The 22821-nt window shown below is 47.2% G+C and overlaps 1 protein-coding gene across 1 annotated transcript in view; it reads left to right on the forward strand.

Annotated features, from left to right (window-relative positions):
- LOC119432948 (ras and EF-hand domain-containing protein homolog) overlaps nucleotides 1-21761 on the forward strand; it is a 96856-nt gene extending 75095 nt beyond the window's left edge. The window contains 10 exon segments of the mRNA XM_049659423.1: nucleotides 3153-3460; nucleotides 5769-5867; nucleotides 6386-6837; nucleotides 9819-9925; nucleotides 10674-11179; nucleotides 13756-13837; nucleotides 14485-14599; nucleotides 15423-15542; nucleotides 16596-16672; nucleotides 17835-21761. Of these exon segments, the coding sequence (XP_049515380.1) occupies nucleotides 3153-3460; nucleotides 5769-5867; nucleotides 6386-6837; nucleotides 9819-9925; nucleotides 10674-11179; nucleotides 13756-13837; nucleotides 14485-14599; nucleotides 15423-15542; nucleotides 16596-16672; nucleotides 17835-17931 (1963 nt within the window). The 3' untranslated portion in view covers nucleotides 17932-21761.
- Nucleotides 21762-22821: the final 1060 nt, after the last annotated feature.

Below are 22821 nucleotides of genomic sequence, written 5' to 3' on the forward strand. Positions count from 1 at the left end.
ATTGAATAGTAGCTCCACGGAATCGCGTTTTTTGTGTGTGCGCCTACGATATCGTAAAAGCGTAATGAAACTACGTTCTTCTTAATGGTTCATTCATCAAGTTTTGCAAACCAGTAATGACGCAATTGGAACATCAAGCTTTAAGAGGTGTGAGAAGTATAATGGTGCGCGCTTAGTCAAGCGCACTTCCCACGCCATGAACATTTTGTCTTTAATGCAGAGCTTTATCTGGGGCTAGTTGGGTTATGGCGTAAGGGAATCGAAATCTTATCATTTAAGCAATTTGCTTTCTGCGTTAAATCAAGAGAATCGTTAGCGTATTTTCAGTTCTGTGGGCATTTTCTACAAAGGTCAAACGATTCTAGCTCATGCCGTCTATTGCTTCTGGATTTATACTTGCCGAAAAAGGAGACGAAAAACATCATTGCTTTAAAAAACGAGATAATGTCCATTCAACTCCATAATATAATTGGCAGTGTGAATCGAAAACTTCAATGCTGTCTACAAGTTTGTCCTTTGGCTCATATTTTTGTACTTTGGTCGCTGTGTTCATGCTTTAATAAGCTTCAGAATTCAATGAGTATTCGTCTCACCTATTGGACGCATATACTATGCAGGCCGCGCATTTTTCGTGCTGGCAGTTTTGAATGCTCTGAACGATTGTGTAAATTTCGTCTGCGTAAACTTTCATAGCGCAGAAAAACGCTCCGATATTCAGACCGCCTGTTTTTGGTGCTCAAAAACAACGTTTAGCGTTCCACTTTCTAAATGCAGAAATTGTCGAATAGCCGCCTGTCGCTTTTCACATTCGGAAAAGAGCTTGCTTGCACTTGTTAAATTTATCCGACTGTCCTGAATATTGCTAGAACGCTTAAGGGCTTTCACGCGAGTGACATACAGGCGTATATGCGGCTGCTTCAACACAGTCTTGTGCTGAGTGAAGATCAAGACGCGAGAACCTGCTTTCTAAAAGGCTACCCTCCGCCATAGTTGTAGCGTTTGACCCGTCTCTTCGGTTTCTAAGTTGTGCATCCGGTTCACGTTGATAGTGCTAGATTGGCCCGCTTGCGGCCGATGTAGGAAAGCGCAATATTGGAACATTCGCATCCAAGTTCGCAGTGACATTTGATCGACTAAATCAGTTCCCGCAAAATGCATTGTCATGGTTTGGATAAAGAACGCTGCGGAGTGTTCTACCCGTGAGAAGGAATGTTTTTAGTGTGGGAAATATAACAACATGAAAGGGCGTAGCGAGACTCAGACAGTAAGTGAACATACGGTCATTGTCTTGTTCCTGTGCACTTGGTGCATAGGGACGTTGTGAGGGTGCTTGAGGATTGTAAGTATTCAATGAGGGGGGAATTCGAAGGGTTGGAAGGGGGCTTCCTCGGTCGTCGGAGAGTATCTGCAGGGGCAGTGATGGCGAGGTAGTTTGTACAGAGATAGTTACGTCTCCGCTTGTGCAGAGGTAAAAAGTTTAGCATTACTTATTCTTTTTTTCTATATTCACTAGACATGCATCATGTTCAAGGGTGTGAAATATGCCTTACATGGTATACGTAGCGCATGACAAGCGTCGCTGTTCTCTGGGATAATTCTTAGCCAAAGTTCAAATTCAGTCCTGTACTACACCACCCACGTAGTCGGACTGTGCTGGACTCAGTCTCACACAGTCTGTTATCCGCTCGAGATCTCTCCAACTCAGACCAGCATGAAGTCTTTGTAGCCTGTGGATGATTTCACATACAGTCACTGTCATAATTACCCCGAGTACTCCTAAAATGCCTCTTCGCTTCTCCTACAGAAAGTGCTGCGGCTTTCCGTTTGCGAAACTTTGAAGGTGCTAAGCTAATCCGTCTTCCGTCCAAAGTTTGCTCCCTTCAGCCCGTGCTTGTTAAGTAGTTATAGATGTGTCTTCATTGTTCGGCTTAAGTCTGACGGCGGCTGTACATTCACTCACTCGGGCACATTTCAAAAGATGTGCGCTTGCAGTTATTCCCAGTTTGAGTCATATCGACGGAGGGCAGCGACCGCAAGCATAAATCTACCCGCTCACACTCGCTGTCTGAGGACGCAAATCTACAACCAACTTGTCGAGTCCATTCACCGAGACGTGCGTGTGGGGCTGAGGGATCCCACTCGCCCGCTTACTCAGACCCAGCGGCTCACGTGATGCACAAATCTGCAGACTGATAGAGTCAGTGGTCTGGCTTTCATGTAAGTCCGGTTGAGCAGACTCATGATATGGGTCCCTCCTACTCCATTGGTTGGATCGGCACTATGAACATCTGTATTTACGTCCTGCAGTGCACATAAATATAGGCTGCTGCTGCTGATGATGATCTGCTGTTAAGCGCTCATCCGTGGCTTGCCGCGTTTGTTCTTCCAAAGTCTGTCACGTATCGAGTGGGTGCATGCAATGTTCAGCTATACCGCCGCAGAAAGGTCAGAAGGCCTATCGATAGAACCTCGCAGGAACCTAGTAGACCTTATATGTACATTCGGGTGAAAAGCCCCGAGTATAAGGTTAAATTGTAAAGATTGTGAATAAAGGCCAATCATGCAGTGAACCTTGAGAGAATGAACTGGCACAGTGGAAGCTGGCGGAGAGCCTGCTGAATCTCTAAAGGTATTTAACGTCTGCAGACTTGGGTGGTGTCTGTGAAGGCTACCATCAACTGAAGGTAGCATTTGGAAATACTTGCGGAATATTAGTGTTTCGCTTTGAACTGAGGCTGCTCTTTATGTATCCCGTATGATCATCACCAGCCTATTTTATGTGCATTGCAGGACGAAGGCATCTCCCAGTTATCTCCAGTACCCCTGTTCTGCGCCAGCTGACCCCGTCTTATGCCCGAAAATTTCCTAATTTCATCACAGTCCCTAATTCTCTGCCTTCGTCTACTGCAGTTCCCTTCTCTTGGCGCCCGTTCTGTAACCCTGATATACCATCGGTTATCCGCCCCATCTGCGGGAATCTTTCGTGCGTAAATCTGGCATTCTTTTTCATTCTTGAGCGCTGCTCAAGTTTGAACCTGCCGGATCTACGCACAGAAACCATCACAGCTCGTGCCTCATCTTTTGACCAGTAACATTAGCGCACGTGGTCACCGGTACTGCGCCATTTCATGTTTATTTGACACCTTTCTCAGGCCGCTCGGCGACCGGAGACCCCTCTTCGACCCCGAAGAAGAGGAGCGGGCCTCGGCCATCTGGTCGACGAGGGCGCCCTCCATGGACCAGCACCCCGTGCTGGACCGTATCGAGAGCGAAGAAGAGCCCCACATCGTCGACCACAACCACCACGATCAAGAGGAGCTGCACTCGCTCGAGCGACAGGAGCAGCACCTGAAGCTGCAGCCGAAGGAGAACGGAGACGAGACGGTCGCCATGATGGCGGCGGGAGGCCACTTGCAGCCGCCAGCTGCCGCAACTGCGACTGCGCTCGCCGAGGAAGCGGGTAAGGCGGGCTCACTGCAGCAGCGGCGCGATATAGCGGCCCACCTGTCGCTTCGCCCCACGACTGTTTCTCCCCCGAAAAGCAGTTGCGGAGCGCCCTTCACATCTGTGTTAGCGCGCGCGATTCCGCAGCAACCGCGCGTCGCTTCTCTCTCTCTCTCTCTCTCTCTCTCCGATGTGCGCAGTCTATATCTAGGACAGCAGACGTCAACCCCTTCGTTTTTCTTTCTTGTTTCTAGCGCGTCGACCCTGGGCCCGCGCGCGGGTCCTTGCTTGTGCTCCGCGGGATGCGTCACTCCGGCGCACTGCATGCCGACGTCGTGCTCACTGCTTGAGCGCGTTGTGAGAAATGACCGCCGCTCGCTGCCATGGTGGTGGTCACGACTTTGTTCATCGTCGTGGGGCCGGCCTTCCCCAACAACCCCGATGACGTGTGCGTTCACTCGCGGCGATTCTCCCGTACACGTTTTAGTACTAATGCTCTCCCCCCCCTCCTCGTCCTGTACATCACGTGCTGCTTGTTTGAATGACCTATGTGCGCGCTGCGCCGCCGGCATGTGCGGACCTTGGAACCGCGAGGAATATGAAGGAACTGGGACAACACTTTCTGGACACGTGCGTTGATAAACGGGCTGCGAGAGAACGGGTTGAAAAATTGATCGTAGCGATAGTGGCAAGGACAAAATGGAGACGATTTTAAAGCGGGTCACGGCTATTAATTGCGTCGGCATGTTCACGAATAAGTACTGCAAGGAAAAGGCAAGATCTCTCACTGCGCGTTCCGCTAAGCCCGCTGTGAGAGGAAAATTCCATCAATTTCTACTGTGAAGAGCTGTTAAAGAAAAAAAAAAGTGTGGTCCAAAGGAGTTCATTCGAGTCGACGTTCAAGACTACCATACGGCGCACTTAAAATTGCCGACCGTACGTTGCACCATTTGTATGGGCCTTGGAGCATGACAATTTCTAACTCCGGTTCCTAAACACATAACCTGGGCTCAATTAATTAAGTTTCGGAGCAGTCTCACAGAATGATGGCGTTTTGCTGGCGTATCAGCACAACAGAGTTATTTGTCGCAGGCAGCTCAATATGCCACAAGTTGGTGCCATCTGTAATTAGGTTCAAAACGGAGCGAACGATAAGATCGGTCCCATATTAACGTTGCTGAACATGCTCGCACCTCGTACGCGTGGTCTCAGCCGCCATGATTATGCACAGCCATGAATATGCACAGGTGTCAAAGCTGTCCGCACGGAGGGCTTCCACGACTCGTTATTATAAGTACTCTTGACGCATGCATGGCTCCGTTTCGCTAGGCTATTGCCATCCCGCTATCTTCTACGGTTTTCAAAACAATTATAGGCAGATCAAATTAAATTTTATTAAATGGAAATCGCAGCACTTCTAACAGGTAGAGCTGGACATGGGGTCCAGACAGGTGCCAAAGCTTCGGCAGACAAATGGTTGTTGAAGAAGGGTAAGGATGGCCGTCTGCAAGGCTAAAGCAGTATACTTTGAAGAACTCATGCCAGGGTATGTTCAATCTTCAACCTAGCTCAAATGCAGTCCTTAATGGGACAGGAAATAAGTCACTTCAGAAACCAAGCGCTTCAACCGTGATTGCCGTTTGAATCACATGCAACCAACGCCATTTTCCCTGCTAAAAAAAAAAACGAAAAAAAACGTGTATGTCCCTTGTATAAAAAATCCCATATGAACACATGGAGATCCCGTATAAGGAAAACCCGTATGTTCCCATATATCATATGGGGCATGCCTCGTACGTACGATATTTCAGTATATGTTCATATTCTGTATTTGGAGGTTTTGGGGTATATGTTTTTTTTTCGGTAAGGTGTGATATATGGGAGTGAGTTAGTAAACAAATTTCGTTTCAGAAACCAAGCTGTTAGTGCTCGGAGATGGGGGGTCACCCTATTCCAAGAAGCCGTGGCCCTCTGCTGATAGCCTAGCTCGGTTCACCAGTCATAGCTGGTGCTCAGGAATTGGGCTTGTCAGCTGGGCCTCCCACAGGTCTTCTGTTGGGGCTTGGATGGGTGTTGCCGGTGGGTTCTTGTTGCATTCTCAGATCAAGTGGTAGGGTGTTGCAGAATTTGCAGTTCTCTTGTATACGTTGAGGGATACATCGCGTGTAGCAGAGTGCCGGGGAGGTAATAGCCCACCTGTATGACGGCTTCTTTTCTGTTAAGCTTGCATTGTGGTGCCAAATATTCCCACCTGTTCTATTTGTAATGTTCTAGAATGTCAGAAAGTTTGCTTTGTACCCTTTCGTCTGGGTCTGGCGGTATAGACGATGTCCTGGTGGGGTTGCCCGGCGTGCACGTTCTCGGGCGGCGGCGCGAGCCGCTTGGCTGCCCAGCAAGGATTCGTGTCCCGGGGTCCAGCCAATGTACGTTTCAGGGATGCCTTTGTTCTTGATGATATTTAGTAGTCTTGCTAACTCTTCCTCCCCATAAATGGCGACAAAGGCGAAAGAGTCTGTGAAAACGGCACGTTTCCTAGGCAGGTCCGCATCGCTATTGCTATGGCGACCTCTTCGGCCAGCCTAATGTCCCTAACAACTACTGATGCAGCTGCTATCCCTTCGTACTGTTTGACGGTGACGTAGGCAAGATATCTCCCTTCCTTGTATCTTGCGGCGTCCGAGTCCCTTATTTATGCATTGTCCTCTTTGTTGTTTAAGATTTTTTTTTTGCAGCGCGGTGGGAACATACGGGTTTTTATGTGGGATCCCCATATGTTCCTATTAGATTATTTTATATGGGACGTATTGATTTTTTTATAGAGTTGCTGCGCGCATCGGTGGCGTATCTCGCGAAACTCGCCGTAAAATTTGTGCATAACCGAATGCTCAGAGAAATGTGACACCGCTCTTCATCGTTCTCTCGCCTCTTCGTTCCTCCACAGACAGCGGCCTGTCGACCCTGCGTTCCGCAGCCGCCCTGGACTCGGCCGAAGAAAGCCGCCAGACTGACTACAGTACCCCTCTCCCGTCGCTGTCTTCCGAGACCGTGTCGCTTCGTCACCGGTCCTTGTCATCGGCGACACCGTCGCTGCACGACCGCGAGGACAGCCTGGACTCCAATCCAGCAGGTGGCCTGGTCTCGGAGTCTACGACCGCGACGTGCGGAAGCGGTCACAGCAACGGCCCGGTGCTCACGTCTAGGCCACCGCTGCCCGCCAGGAGCACGAGCAAAGCGAGCGACCGGAGCGTGCAGTCGTTGCCACCGTCGTTCGGCGAGTCCGCGTCCAAGGCGTCTTCGTCGTCTTCGGGAAACAGCATGGAACCCAGCGCGCCCGGCGCGGGTGCGTCCGTAAGCAGCGAGAGCGGCATCGGGAGCCGGAACACCTGGTGCAGCGTGAGTTCTTTATCGCGTACTGTTATTGTGCACGCTATATAAAGAACGCTTCAGTTCTTCTTGTGGAAGACGGGACGAAGACAAAAGACGGTCGAGACAACAAGGGGTACTATTCCGGACACTCAAATCCAGCCATATTGTCAAATTCATCAATGACGGCATTTGGAGCCAGTCGGAGAGGCCGTAGCAACCCCGTGAACCAATCGGAACTTACAGGACGGCGAATGTGACAATATGGCGGAATTTGACTATGTACAGTATACCACGCAAGATCAGCAATGAAGAGTGAAGCACAAGCACAGAAAGGGAGACGAGAAACACACAAAACGCTGTTTGTCGTGTACGCATCGATTTCGCGTCTCCCTTTCCGACCTTGTCTTCTGCGCAACTTTACCGTCCCAGAGATCAAGCCAAATCGCTCAAGCTTCCATTCTAGTCAAGACAAGCCCTTCTCCTCTGATGTCTCTCCATACGGCAGAGTGTAACCTGTAATTGAATGAGCGCTGGCAGGGACAATTGTTAGAGGGATCTAGAGTCGGTGACAACCTAAGAATTACAAACAAGCTCCACCCACACAAGTACAGTGCACCCGCCCTTCACCTCTGAAAGGAAGCCGAGCCACCTCGAGTCCGCTCACAGCTTAATGATATTGCTCTCCTAATGTAAATGCTGGGCTCAATGGGAATAAAAGCTCGCTGTTTCAAGCTAAAATATGATTGGAGAAAGGTTATTGTTGCAGAAGGGCTACAGAAATATGATACTTGGCTGAGCCGTCATATCGAGATTGCCAATGCAATTTGCCCTATAGGCATTCATGTTTCATTCTTAAAGCAGTGACATGTTGACATTAAAACGATTAGCATTAAAGCGATGTGGCGACACACCGCATTGCCACCGCAGGCACACGAAGTAGAAGTATCGCTGCCAACCACAACGACAAATGATGCCACGATGCAGTATATCCTGCTATCGCTGCAGCCCAGTTGAAACTCCGTAGTATCCATAGCATCTTGTCAGCGACTTCGTTGCAATGGCTCTTCATCTAGCGGCGGCACTCGACGCGGAAGTCTCTGTTGTGGATAGGGTGCTGTCGGCTTTAATATATTTAAGGCTACATACTCCTTGTATCACATTGGCATATACATTCCGGGGACTGGCCGAGAGTGGGCACATGCCAATATCTCCTACGGTGTGCCGAAATTGTCTCTTCGGACACATACTCAGTAACACGGACGTACCCAGCGACCCAAGTTATTTACTTGGCCAGACGGCAGCCAACCGAAGGTTGTCTATATACCGGCCACATTGGCCCTTGTCTGCTCGGCAAGGCAGCAAACAGCACATCCCTAGTGGCCCAAGTTAGCAGACAACTTGGGTCAATGGGTGAAAATGGTTAGATACAAATGGACAAACCGTAAAGTGGTTTGTGTTTCAAAAAAAATGCTAATCGCATTAGAAGTAATCGAAAGTAAGTGCTTTCGTCCGGTCATTTCCTGACGGTACTGTCTTTCGCTCGCACTGTTAACTGTTAACCCAAGACGTCAACACTACTAACGTTTGTGGTCGGCGCTTGTATGTTGTACTGACCGTGTATAAGCGCAGAAACCCGATGGCCTTCGTATACGAAACCAGAAACGTTAATCCTAGTAATCTTTGTGTTCGAAGCTTGTCTTCTTTACTGATCAGGAGAATCTGTAGCGTGATTACCATAATGTTGCTCCCGGCATTGCCGCGATTAAGCATTTTTCTTCGCGGGATGTTGCTTCAGTATTGCACAACGACGGCGCCTCGCTTTGCTGTCGGCGCTGAAATGGAAAGCGTACAGCGCGGCTTAATGTGTGGTTGAAGCTGCGCCTGACAAGCCTGTGTGCGTGTTCCATTCACCGCTCGTGAGCTTGATGATTTGCGAGTGGCCGCCAGCAAAGGGTGCTCTTGTTAGCCGGGGTATTACAGGGACGTTTCACAACGGTCGCTTCGTCGCCTTTCTGGGTAATTCCCTGCTGAATAGAGACAGTCTAGCCTGGGTGATTCCCTTCAGGTGTTGCTGAGTTTCACGCGTGAAAAACACCAGCTTCGCGAGAGTTCATCAGACACAGGGAGGATATTGTGCGCGGGTTTCGTAAAGGCTCATTCACAGTAGGCCGACATGACACCGATTTTGGTCTGCCGACTGTCGGCGACAGCAGTTAGGACCGGAAACGCTGTGGCTAATGGCTTAAAGGAAGGAATACACTGTCGCCAACAGTCGACAGATCAAAATCAGTGTCGTGTCGGTCTAGTGTGAATGAGCCTTAATAAGCGCGTAATGTCCACGTAAGAAGCACGTAAAGTTAGAAATAACTGCTTCCTCTCACCTTCATCGATGTTGTTATAGCAATGACTGGCGACCATAACTACGACGAACGGCTGTTGTAATTACGTTCAGCTGAGCCTAAAAACAAGCGCCGACGGCGTTGGTCATTGATTTGTATTGGAGCTGTCTAACAGTATAGCAGAATAGATGAAGCGATACAAGTTGGTTGTATGCTTGATCGTGCTACGTGGAGAGCATAAAGATCCTTGCTTGCATTGTTGTGGGTTGTAGAGAATAACCTGGAATTTCTTATCAGGGTCCTAGCAATTGAGTACCGTTCATTTGCTAGACAGACCCGTGTTTCCCTGATTTTGTAGAAAGGAAGACCTGCGCGCTGATCATCGTGGACGTCTGTTTCGAAGTATGTTTGGGGGAATACTGTAATTGGTTCACTTCTACTCATGACATCTTTTTCAATCACGCAACAAGTTGTCGCCGTGGACTGGACAATGAATTTAGGGGCCTACATTTTCTGTTTCATCCATGTCAGAGTGAAGTTGTCTTTGGAGAGAAGCGAAGGCAGCTATCTTGAAGTTAGCGCGAAAGTTCTGTGACGTCATTTCTTGTAGCATTCTGGCATATATTTGCATCATACTTCACTGGGCTGTTATTTTGTTTTTAACTGCAGATGGAGAGTATCGATGACTCACCGAAGCCGATGACCCGGGGAAATCTATCTTCAAGGAGGATTAGTGAAATTAAACGGCAACTAGGTGTCGACCCAAGTACCGCGAAGTAAGTCCTCCGCTCTTTTTGCTTGTACGTTTTGTTGAAATTTGCACCATTTTAACGGGTTGGAGTGGAATGGCTTTCATACGTCCTGCAGGTCTAACTGAGACATTCTGAATAGCTTTAATGTGTATGCGCGTGTCCATAGGTGTATGGTCGTTTGTCTGCCTGTGTTATCATTGTGCACATTTTATTTTTCACCCAACACTTCGAGAAGCATGTCACGCGATCAGCCACGCTATCTTTAAAAAGTAATGCTAACGCACGGGGCCCCAAGACTGTGTCTGTGAGACCGTGTCAGGCAAAGTGTGTTCAGCGTTGTGTCTGTATTTTGCCCACCACTTCTTGTGGTTCGGATCCGCCCTATAGCTAAAGCTGGTGATTCGCCATCCAAGACAGCGAATCACCAACTCGTCCAATTCCTTTTTGGCCTTATGGGACCTTGAACGAAGTGGAGTGGATAGACGAGAGGCGCCAGTCTCAAATGAAAAACATATTTATTATGGTTACGTCAGCAGTTGCCGGGAGCGCTGGCCAACACAAACGCGAGTCCGTGTGACTCTGCCACACCGGCAGTGGTGATTCCTTGACCACGGTGCTACCGCTACAATCTTATCAGCTAGGCTAACATCCCAAACTTCTCAGATAGTCATCATTTCTCTCTCTCACTATGCTAAGCTATCCAGCTGGCCTTAACGGCGCTTTAATTTTGCCACATTTTACCGTTATTTATCTGGTGGCTTCCTCTCTTCAGGTACCACCGTCGAGCTCCCAGCCCGTCCGGTTCGTGCCAAAGCGTCAACATCGCTCCTTCACCGAGCGCTCTCAAGACGAGACGGCAGAGATCGCTGTCTCCCCAGAGGTCGGGAATGCCTCCCGTTCCGCTTCCAAGGTCCAGAGTCACCTCCCCGGAGCCCAAGCCCGTACCGCGGCGCCACCTGTCGAGACAGGACACGCCGGCCAAGTCGACTGACGAGCCCGACCACGACAAGCCGCGTGAGGACGGCTTCGTCGAAGACCACCGGAGGAACTCGGTGGCACAGATGAAGGTCTCCGACCAGGAGACTCGGTGCAGCCGCAAGATCTCCTCCAGTTCCACGTGCTCCGCCGATAGGTCCATCGGCAGCTACACTGACTGCACGGGCCCACCCGAGCACACGTTCAGGGTTGTGTTCGTCGGCGACGCGGCCGTGGGCAAATCTTCGTTCATCATGAGACTGAGCAGGGGGATCTTCATGCCGCAGCTCACCTCCACGCTCGGTAATTATGGCTGGCTTCTTAATTTATTATTGCGATAGCAATTATATGGACACTTCAAAGCAGACTTCTGCCTTCGCCGTCGCCGTGAGGTTCCGTATGACGTCAATGGAGATGAAATCGTCGCCGATGATAAGTGGTTCTTGAGGGAAAGGGAAAGGTTGGCGCTATCTTCTGCAGCCCTTGAGGGAGCACGGCTCAGCGCCAACGCTGTATGTGCGAGTGAAAGGGGGAGAGGGACGCGCACTTTCATGGGGAGTGAACCGACGGCGGAGAACAAACGCGCGTTCTGCGCCGTGCTCCCTTAAGGGCTGCAGAAGTAGGCGTCTCTTTCCTCCTTTACAATCACCATATATGTAGAGCAAACGCGCCTTCTTCCAACGCGTGAAAGGCCGTAGGGGGAGGGGGGGGGGAGGCAGGCGACGTTTAGCTGCGGCACCAAGTGCGTATTTATGTAAAAACGTTGTGAGGCGAGAAGGTGGTAAAGACTTTCGACGCAGCTCGACGAGTGTCCCGTTCTAATGTCGTCGAAAACCTCCGAGCCGCCCCCAGAGGCTCCGGCAACAGTCGCCAACGCCGCACGCGTTTTGTGCAAACGCGGGCAAAACGCCGACGGCGTCGACAACAGTTCTGCGTGTTGCCGGTGCTGCTGCATGTCCAAGTTTATACAGCTGATAAAGCTACTATCATTACTCCGTATAGCTCTCTACAAATTTGCTATCGCAATTGATGCTTCGCCTTTCGGGTGAAACTGCGACAACCTTTTTATTTATACATCATTACGGGAAAGGAAAACATTGCCATCCACCCGACTGCAGCCCTAAGGTAAGACGTAATCGCGGTTTTCTGGTCTGATAAGCCCGTATTGAATTTCCTCTGTAGCTTTGTGCTTGAGTCGGGTGAGTGACAGTGTTAAAGCGAAGCTATCTTGGCGAAGCCTCCCGAACAATCGTGACCGTGGCTTGGTGTTGCTGTCTTGCTGATTAGCTCATACTACCCTTAAAGGTGCCCTGGCTGCTGGTGTTGTTTTCTATAGAATTACTCAGTAATGAAACAAATGATACATAGATAACCTAACTGCGAAAATTATACGCCATCAAGAGCACAATTTCTTTAATGAAGGAAATCCTTGTATGCCTACTTTCCTAGTTTTTGAGGATTTGTTGCATCGGCTTGGTCTGTCTTTCACCGAGTTAAGTGCAGTTTACTATTGCACTATCTTCAGGATCCGCCCACCCTAGTTGGCGCGCCGAGCCTGAATACAGTGTCATAGGCTCATGGCTAAAGATGCCACGGAGAAAGTATAATGAGAGGTCACGTGGAGTAGAGGGGGGTCTCCGCATCTTGTCGTCTTCACTGGCAGGCAGATAATCGCTTCGGTGAAAAACATGGTGCAAAGTGTAATCAGTTTCGTGGCATTTCTTTAATCGTTTCACGACAGCTTCGCCTCTCAAATTCAAACATGGGGGTTAGATCTGCGCAATTAAACGGAAGAGATAGCAAAATAACATAAACCAACACAGCACTAACTATAAAGTAAGACACAGGAATGTAAGTAGTGACAAAACGGGCATAATTACTTGAAGAACGGCCTTGTTATTTGGTGAAATCACCACGTCACATTGGGGGAATCCGACATCAAAACTTTCACATAATCTTAATAAGTTGAGTGCATGACACATAACTGACACCCAGAGGTAGTCCGTGAGATTTCTGCCCTTTAAGAAGTCGCGAAGGGCTCTGACGAGACGCCTCTGCTTATCAGGGCACTACGACAGTCCAAAAACTTTGCTCACTGTTAGAGAGCGTCTGTCAAGAAGGTTCAAACAGCCACGCAGGCGATACTGCTCTTGGTCATATCGTCATATCGTGGGCATGCTGTAAGTTTCATAACAGGGTTTCCTTCGCCCTGTTAGGAAATTTTTGTGTTATGATCTCCTTTTTTTTGTTGAACAATTATGGCATCTCTACTTGTGCCCCTGTACATAATCCCGGCGAGAACAGAAACCAGGGATAGTTAGTGTTTCATTTTTTTCTTGGTTATGGTGTGTTTGGTGTCAATACTGGCCCATCCCTGCTTGCGAAAATATGTAACGCTTACTAAATTGATTCTAGTGGAGCTTCTTTTGATACCTGGCATTTAGTATTTATGACATAACATGACGCATCGAATGTTGTGACACTTATTCACGCCTCACGAAGAACTTAGACGAAGAAATACCTACGTGTTCAACGTCGAATGAGGCAGGGATGGAGGGGGGGGGGGGTGCATATTACAGTGAGGTTTGATGCTTAAACGATCGTTTGTTGCAAAACGAGAACGTAGCTTTTACGCTAACGCTTCTGCTAGCACTTTTTCAGTTTGTTTTTCTGGTAAGCCATCCGAGGCGTGCCGGTTATGCGGGGTGTGGGACTGTTACAAAATAATAATAATAATAAATACTTCATGATTCCGATAAATAAAATAGGCTACTTGTCTCGGTACTTGCCTTGCGACAAACGCAGCTTAGACAGGGACGTTATTTTCTAACGCAATAATAATAAGAAAAAAAAATGTACTTTTGTGTCGACATACGCAGGGGTCGACTTCCAGACGAAAAACATCTGCATCGACAACAAGAACGTTAGTCTGCAGCTGTGGGACACAGCCGGCCAGGAAAGGTACGTGACAGCTGAATCGCGTTTCAGAAAAGTAGAGGAGTCAGCGAAATGAAAATAAAGGCTCAGAACGTCGAGTTGCGAGCCGACGCTGTCCTTCTATGTCTGTGTTTTCTGGTCCCCTGGCGCCTGTAGTATAGCGTATGTTTCGTAAATAGGGCGCCGGGTACACGCGACTCTCTAAACTAAACCGCTGCCTCTTTCCCGTTAAAATTGCTTACACAGGTGCCATTTGGTGATTACTAAATTTAGCGCCATTACATGCCTGTTTCATCGAGAATATGTAATCGTAAGAAGTGTGCGCCGCCCCCGGCTATGTGAAAGAAAAAGTGCAGAATTCTTGGGAATGGAACCGTGGTTTTCAATTCACGATTTAAATGTGCGGCGCGACTGGACGAAAACAGAGAAATAAACACATACACAGCGCTCTTTGCATGTCTCCTTTTTCTGTCTTCGTCTAGTCGTGCTGCACATTTTATAGTCGTGTTTCGCTCACACCGCTTCTCGTAACTCGCATCAGGGTCACGTTTGTAATCTTCAGGGCGTGTAACAACCTTGTTAAAATTCTTAATTCCGCTTTTATTAAGAAAAAAATGTATTCAACTGATTTTGTTCAAAAATAATTTGGTAAACTCTGCCCTTCCATGCAGATTCCGGTGCATAACGCAGTCGTATTTCCGCAAGGCTGACGGCGTCATGCTCATGTACGACTGCACGAACGAGCAGTCGTTTCTCAACGTGAGGCAATGGATGTCTGACCTTGAGGTACGTCGCATGATTTATTGGGATCGGCCGTGGATAAACGAGGTCTTACTTCAGAGGCAAATAGGTTGTGCAACAATTCTTCAGAGCCCGACGGCACGCTGATACTAGATTGGGAATGTTTCAAATCGACGATACTTTCCGCCAAGTTTATTGCTACAAGTGGGCTCACGTGCACAGCACTTGTAAAAACAAGAATACTGTTGAAAAGGTTTATTAGGGTGAATGGTTCCGTTGTTCGGTGGCCTAGATTTATAAGAGGCCATGGGATTCAGGAGCTGTCGACCGGGCCAACTATCCAGAAGTGTCCACGCATGCTTACACCATACGGAGGATGCCCGATTTGACAGCGAGGACTTATAAATAATAGCGATACATGGGTGCGACATATAGGATAGCAAATGGAATTAGCTCGTTTGCGGGTTAAAATAGGCGTTCGCACAAAATGTGCTAGCTCCGAACCACTAAAACAGTACGGTAGCCAAATGTGAAGTATGGCACATTGCAGACATACTTAGGGCTCGAGGGGACTAATAGCTGTCTCGAGCGGGTGGCCGGAAGCACTTGCGTACTCTGAGAGTTCTCTCGAGAAGGCCCGTGCCAACCTGGATGGTGGTGCCGTTACAGGCTAAAAACCATCGATAGAGCACTGCGGAATGTTCGTAGCACCCGCGTGCTCGCGCGGGAAATTGCCGTTTAACTTTACGTTCTTGCACGCGTAGCATTTTCTGCGATCTTTCTGTGAGCGCTGATTTAAGTGCACTAGAGTCAAGTCGTTATCACACTTGATTAGGTCTCACGATACTCTCCGTAATTGCCTTCACAGGAGGTGGCATCCCGTGGCATCCCCATCATGTTGGTTTCCAACAAGACCGACCTGCGGGACGTATTCAAAATGCAGAGCAAATCCGTCGTGGAGAGAGAAAACGGGGAAAAGATCGCGCAAGTAAGTGTTGAACGAACCGGCAACAGTGCTTAGCTGTAGCAACTGTCGTCTTTGATCTGACCTCGTTCCTGAATGCTCATGTGGCTCATTCATCCGCGTGCTTACTATGTATCGAGGCAAGTGTTCAAACGAGGGCATGTCCTCCGTATAGTATATGGTTTGAGGTGGCAAGAAAAAAAAATAACTACGGCTTACCTGGTGTATTCTCTCTTTTTATTGCGATAGAATTTATATGGACACTCAAAGAGGATTTCTGCCGTCGTCGTTGCCGTCGCCGTAAGGTTCCGTATGACGTCAACGACGATGAAATCGTCGCCGCGCGCCGGACGCTGTATGTGCGAGTGAAATGGCGCGAGGGACGCGCGCTTTCACGGGGAGCGAACGCACGGCGGAGAACAAACGCGCGTTCTGCGCCGTGCTCCCTGAAGGGCTGCAGAATTAAGCGTCTCTTTCATTCTTTACAATCACCACATAGTATATAGAGCAAACGCGACTTCTTCCGTCGCGCGAAAGACCGTGGGGGGGAAGGAGGAAGGGAGGGAGGGAAGGAGGAAGGAAGGGGAGGCGACGTTTAGCTGCGGCACCACATGCGTATTTATATAAAAACGTTGCGAGGCGAGAAGGTGGGTAAGATTTCCGACGCTGCTCGACGAGTGTCCCATTCTGATCTCGTCGAAAACCTCCGAGCCGCCCGCCCCCAGAGGCACCGGCAACAGTCACCAACGCTGCGCGCGTTCGGTGCGAACGCGGGCAAAACGGCGACGGCGTCGACAACAGTTCTGCGCGTTGCTGGTGCTGCTGCATGTCCAAGTTTATACAGGTGATAAAACTACTATCCTTACTCCGTATAGCTCTCTACTAATTAGCTATCGCAATTGATGCTTCGCCTTTCGGGTGAAACTGCGACAAATGTTTTGAAGCAGAAGTGCGACGATACGATGCCCAGTCTTTAGGAGCCGTTTCGTACATGAGATTACTGCAGTTTGCTTACTCAAGTTGCTGAAAAAAAAAAACATTGGTACTGACTGCGCCCGTTTTGTGTGTTTTTTTCAGGAAATGAAAGCTATCTTTGTGGAGACAAGTGCCAAAGATGGGTCGAATATTAATGAGGCTGTTGGCGCATTGACGAGGTAAGTGAGCTATCCTCTCCTTCGAACGGTGTAAATGCACATTAGCCCACTGCACGTCATTTTTAAAGCAGCAGTTTTGAGCTTCCGGCTAAATCTGTCTGTAACTTACACTGTCCTTGGCACTGAACATATTCATCAGCATTATTAAGGCGAGTTACCTGGCGCGAACCATCTATATTCACATGGTGTTATTCTGGAAGCACATTCACGCCCGCTACAGGGACGGAAGCCTCTACCAGTGATCTCCAATTATGATACGGTTCCAGGTCAGCTGAATCCACACTATGCCTTTAAGTTTGCTTATGTTATTACACTGCTTCGATAATTCTCGACCGTCCTGGACTGCGTTTTACTTCCCTTAGCGCCTGTTGCCTAAATGTTTTTTTTTCTCGGAAACCACTACACTGAATTTGATGAGGTATGTTAAATTTAAGAGAGAATGTTAAAATGTAGGGACTGTATGAAGGAGATTTCTTATTTACGCCCTGGATCTTCTGGAAGAATTCTTAGACATTGCAATATTAAAAAAAAAAAAAAAAACAGCAGCTCAAGTATTAGGTTTACAGCTCTTTAACTCACCAAGGAAAGTGGTATCGAATTGCTGTAAACTGCATCTAATAATTAGTCGAAAGCGAACAAAATTTATGTGTTACACACTGCTCTGAAGTGGGCCACTAATTTCAGAGTAGGACTTTTGCAAAACCCTCGTAAACAATGCAACACGTTCACGTAAGTTGTAAATTATTTCATCAAACTTGTCCGCTTTAGATGTTCAAAAGATGCAGTTTACAGATTTGTAAACTTAATGCTTCTGGTTTTTAATTACCAATTTTTGAAAGTTTTCATAAAAAGCTCGAGGTCCAAAATCAAAATTATGCTTCTTAGAGTCGCTATAATTTATCGTTCTCTGTCAAATGCAACAAATTTCGATCAAATTGGTTCAGCGCTTGTCTCATAAAAGTATTTCTGCATTTTAGGTGTTTTTCATAATCGAAGTTGATCCAGAGCTAAACATCTCGACTAGGAACATCAGCTGTCATTGATTGCTCTCTGATGTGCATCGGTGTATTTCTCTCTCTTGAAGTTACGCCTATGCTTTCTTGTTTCATGATCTGAAGTCACATAGTCTTACACATTTCTCTTTCGTGCGTGTGTGTTATAGGAGCATGATCAAGCACGCGGTACCCCACGAGAAAGACAGCCTCACCCTCAACGAAAAACAAAGCAAGAGCTTCGCCGCAAAGTGCTGCACCAAGTAAAAAGGGGAACGTCTGCACGGATGTGCACAGTCTACAAATTCCAAAGCTGTTCCATGGACATCACTCTTTTCCTCTTTCGTGCTCGGACATCAACCTTGCAACGGATTCGGTTTTTGTCCGGAATGAGCTCAGAAGTTGCGGTAACGAATAAGAGGCAATTGTTCTTTAGAAGAACGTACACCTCGGACAAATGTACATTGTCTTAATTGCAAACTCATGACGTATTGTACCAAAAAAGGTCCAACTACCTTTCCCTAAACCTTTTGATATTGCTGTATGTGAGGTATGGGACTACGCTGCTTAACTATTTCGGTTGTCCTGGTAACAAAGCAACGACAGACCAGTGCCTTTCAACAGCTATACTTTTCGACGACATGTCCTTTTTTGAAATTTTTTAGAACGTCTTGGGATCAACCGAGATACTTGTCAGACCTCTGGTGTTTACACCGGTATTTGGGACAAGTAGCTCCAGTGATGTGCCGACATCAGCCCGTTGGCGCTAATACCTTTTCTTTCTTTTTTTTTCAATTTGTGGACTTGAAGAAGAATACAACTTTATAGTCCGCAGTGTGCAAAATGACGACGACAGGTGAAGTTTGTTACTGTCAATGACGAAACGATTCCTGAAAGTGAGCAATTTATGGCGTTCTTTTCACACAAATCCTGCTAGCCCATCGCCGGCCACCATATGGACTTTCTTTGTCGTTTGTTTGGCAAGAAGATATCGCCTTGCATGCGGTTATGCAGCTAGTCTGAAGCTTGTGTGCATGGAATTATGTTCAAGTTACCCTTTCATAGCGCACAGTGACAATGCACTGTTTGTTGACATCTGTTTAGTCATGCGTGTTCTAGTCTCTAGCTTGTTCATTTGGCACTTTGCATGCAGTGCTTCTTAGCCGAAACTTCTCGGCCAGGGGTCTGTTTTATTTTTTGTTCTCTTTTGTGTCTAGTCAGTCGTAGTATACAATAATTTACGCAATAATGTTTTGTCATTGGAACAGAAAGTAATGCGAACAGCGGAACCACAGACTGTTAGGCATGTTGGATGGTCCAGCCCCCCTGCTCGATCGCTTTATGCATAAGTTAGGGCGACGTTTGAATCTTTCTGGTAATCTGTCAGTATTTACAGCTTCCTCATTTTCATCCTGCTTGCTAAGTAACTATGTGGGTAAGCAATCTCATCAAAATAAAGAAGTGTGTTCACCTACTAGCTGCTGATATTTAGCATAACGGCCCGAGGGTGTGGAATTGAATCCCGGCCGCGGCGGCCGCATTTTGATGGGGTCGAATTGCAAAAGCGCTCGTTTACCTTCCATTGGGTGAACGTTAAAGAACTCCAGGTGGTCAAAATGAACCCAGTGTCCCCCACTACGACGTGCCACATAATCATATTGCGGTATTGACACGTAAAAAAAAAAAAAGAAACAACACTTAGCATGGTTGATTACTTGCTATATAGTTTGATTCAGAAACCGTCGAATTGTGATGCAACCTGCAATGTGTTATACCCGCCAAACAATTTCATACATACAACTCGACACTCGAAACACTTAAGGATCACGTAGCTAAACGCGGGCTAACTTGAAAACGAACAAGCAAGAATAGATTAAAACAACACATGAAAGTCTGGCGCATGTTTGGGCGTTTACACATATGGCTCCGTCATTGTTGCAGCAGCCACCGCGATCCTTCCAATTCGTCATATTTATTAATGTCTGCCCGAACGAGGTGTGTTACCGCTGTTAGTATTCCTTCCTGTGGTTTTGTTTAGGCCCGACTTGCCGAAACACGGCTTTGAGTGTGAGTTATAGTCACGTGTAATGAGAAAGGGAACACCGGTGTAACATTCAAACTAATGCGGAAACTATTTAGGCTATGTTCTGATCTCCGAGGACACTAATTATTGCCCACCAAGAAGCTCTGCTCTTAATGGGTTGTCACCTGGCAACAGCACATAATCATGGCTCCCCTACTGTAGCGGAACAGCTAAGTTGGTTGCCCTGAGCGACACTCTGAAGCAGGAAACACGTGGTATGACATTGCATCCGATATGACGTATGATGAATCTGAAGGATGTTTGCTTGTAGTGTTGGTATCTGCTGTAACATTGGGGCATCTATTGGAACTTATTAGAACTTTCTTTTGGTGGAGTATAAAAGTGCGTCTACATTTTTGGAGTCGGTTGTATCTGAAGGAATTTGATTTGGATCCTAATGCTGGTACGACTGTTGCAGTTCAGAAAATATATGCTCCTATTGTTATGTTGTGTTGGGGCCTGTTGGAAGCTGATGGGCACTTATAAAGACGCAATTGTTGATATACGAATGTTTGTTGGAGTCTTAAAGACAGCTGTACCCATTAAGGGAACTTGTATACTGGTTATGAAAACATTGGATGCGGTTGCTTGCAGGACTAGCCGTACTATGGATAGCACGCTTAATAGTATCGTGTGTCTTTTGATTTAAGATGTCTGCGGCATGTTTTAGTTTGAATAATCAGTGCCCTGGAGAACTTCCATGGTGTACGATAAACCGGGTGTTCAAAACTAAGCTTTACGGAATTTTTAAAAATCGCCTGTGGCAGGTAGCATAATTCTTATCGTTGAGCTGGATTATTCGAAGAGGCGGACATTAGAAGCACGAGAAATCGAAACACATATTCAACTAATTAACAAAAATTGACTAATGAACTTCTTAGTTAATTACTTTACGACACATATTGCAATTTACGAATTCTAGCCGGTGAGTTTGCAAGACGTATCCACTTAAAATGAATTTCCAGGATGACATCAGTTTTGAGATAATATTTCCCAAAGTGTGGGACGAACTACTTGGGCGTTCCAGTTACTTTTGTGCTTCAATGCGTAAAACAGCATTTCGATAAAAAAGTGGAACAGTGCATTTCGCCGGGAGTTTGATGGCGCATATCTTCAAACTGGTGTCTTTCTGGAAATGCATTCCAAGTGGATACGCCTGACAAGCTCACCGGCTACAATTCGCAAATTGCAATATGTGTCGTAAAGTAATTAACTAAGACGTTATTTAGTGAATTTTTGTTAATTAGTTCAATATGCGTTTTAATTTAGCGTGCTGCTAATGTCCCTCATCGAATAACGCGCCTCAATGATAAGAAATATGCTACCTGCCACAGGCGATTTCTAAAAATTCCGCAAAACTTGAAAATGAACACCCTGTATATAGTCATTGGACCTTTTGAATGCAAGCGGGCTGTTCTCTGTAACACTACACGACGATGTGCTAACACATTTGAGCTAGTTGGTTTTCTTGAAGCCATCGCGTCTCTATGTTTCGTAGATGCATCAGCCAACTTGCACCCTAATGAGAGCAGAAGCCTTGTGCTGTTCCCTTCCTATGCGCTGTTGCTTTCGACAAGCGCTTATTGCACGGTGCATAATCTCCTGTACAGCCTGTCTTGACCTTTTATAAATTATTTACCTTCCTTCGTGTTGAACGCCTGCGCCACCTGTGTGACGCTGTTTGGCGCGTGCGTTAAGCGAGCGTTAACGCCGGAGGCTGTGCAAAAGTTTCGGAAAGAGTACCGACAAGAAGGGACCATATGTGATTCTACTTTCCTAAATACTCGTTTGTGGACGTTGTTGGTTTATTTTGTTGTTGTGTGTTGTTCTCGATAGTTTGTTCACTGTTTACATTCAAGCTATATTTCACCATGTTGCCTCTTGGAAAAGCTTAACCGCGCGGTTCGAAAACCGCGTGCTTTTCTCGCGATCAGCGCTGTACAGTTCAAAAAATGCTTTCGCCTGAAAACTCGCGCCTTCATTGAAATAATGAAATAAAGTACAGGTTACTGTCTCCAAAGCGTACGGTTTGCTCAACATTTTTTTTCTGTTGTTATTTCTTTTTTTTACTGTTGATGAGCGGGAAGGTCGGCTGCATCAAAGCCGGCTGTCTATCTGCTCTAGGGTCCTAACCAAAAGGGTATAGTCTAATGTTCGACGAAAACTCGTCTTGCGAGGGTGGTACTGGTCAAAATAAACCACCACTCGCTTAGGGTTAAAACAACAACTGCACATATTTCACGTTTCAAGGCCGCTACTGATCTCTTGTTCACATAAGAGAGTTCTAGAATAGGGTGCGCAAGCCACAACAAAGCGTTGGAGGACGCAAACTACGAGGATAAATGAACAAAAAGGCAATTTTGTGTTCTTCGCGAGAATAAACGAAGACTGGGGTTTTCTGACGTCACGACGTGTACACTTGGAGTGATGCGGAAGTAGGAGTACCCATCACCGCCCCACACAGTCGATGTGTCGCTCAGAAAAAAGACGGTCTCAGTTTCGCCCGAAAGGCGACGCATCGATTGCGCTAGCAAATTAGGGGACAGCTATACTAAAGTAAGGATCGTAGTTTTATCGACCGCATAAACTCGTAAACATAGGCGTACTAACTCAATCCCAGATCGCAACTCTAATGCAATGAACAAGCATGGTGTCACGCGCGCACTAGCAAACATGAACACATCTCACTCGATGAGCGCGGTAACTCGCTGTCAAAAGGCTGGAATGAGGAAGCGCGGCAGCGAGCGAATTGACCTTCGTGCTGTGTCTCGCTTCAACACGAACTAAGCCGCGAAAACACAGCGCACAGCGGACTGTGTCCCCGACGCAGATGGCTTCTCGTCCGCGAAGACAAGTCTTCGCGGACGGGATAAAGAAGCTGCTGGCGTGATACCAAAAGTGTAATGCCGATCAGGAGGCGTATGTAGATAAGTCGTATGTTCATTGTTTCTTCCTATGTAGAAGTAAAGATGTTCTGTGGAAAATGCCTTTACTTTTTGAATTACCCTCGTACATTGCGCTCGGTTAACGTTTTTTTTTTTTTTTTTTTTTTTTTTAATGTTCGCCTGGCGGTT

This window comes from Dermacentor silvarum, chromosome 11 (genome assembly GCF_013339745.2).
Source record: "Dermacentor silvarum isolate Dsil-2018 chromosome 11, BIME_Dsil_1.4, whole genome shotgun sequence".
Taxonomy (NCBI): Eukaryota; Metazoa; Arthropoda; class Arachnida; order Ixodida; family Ixodidae; genus Dermacentor; species Dermacentor silvarum.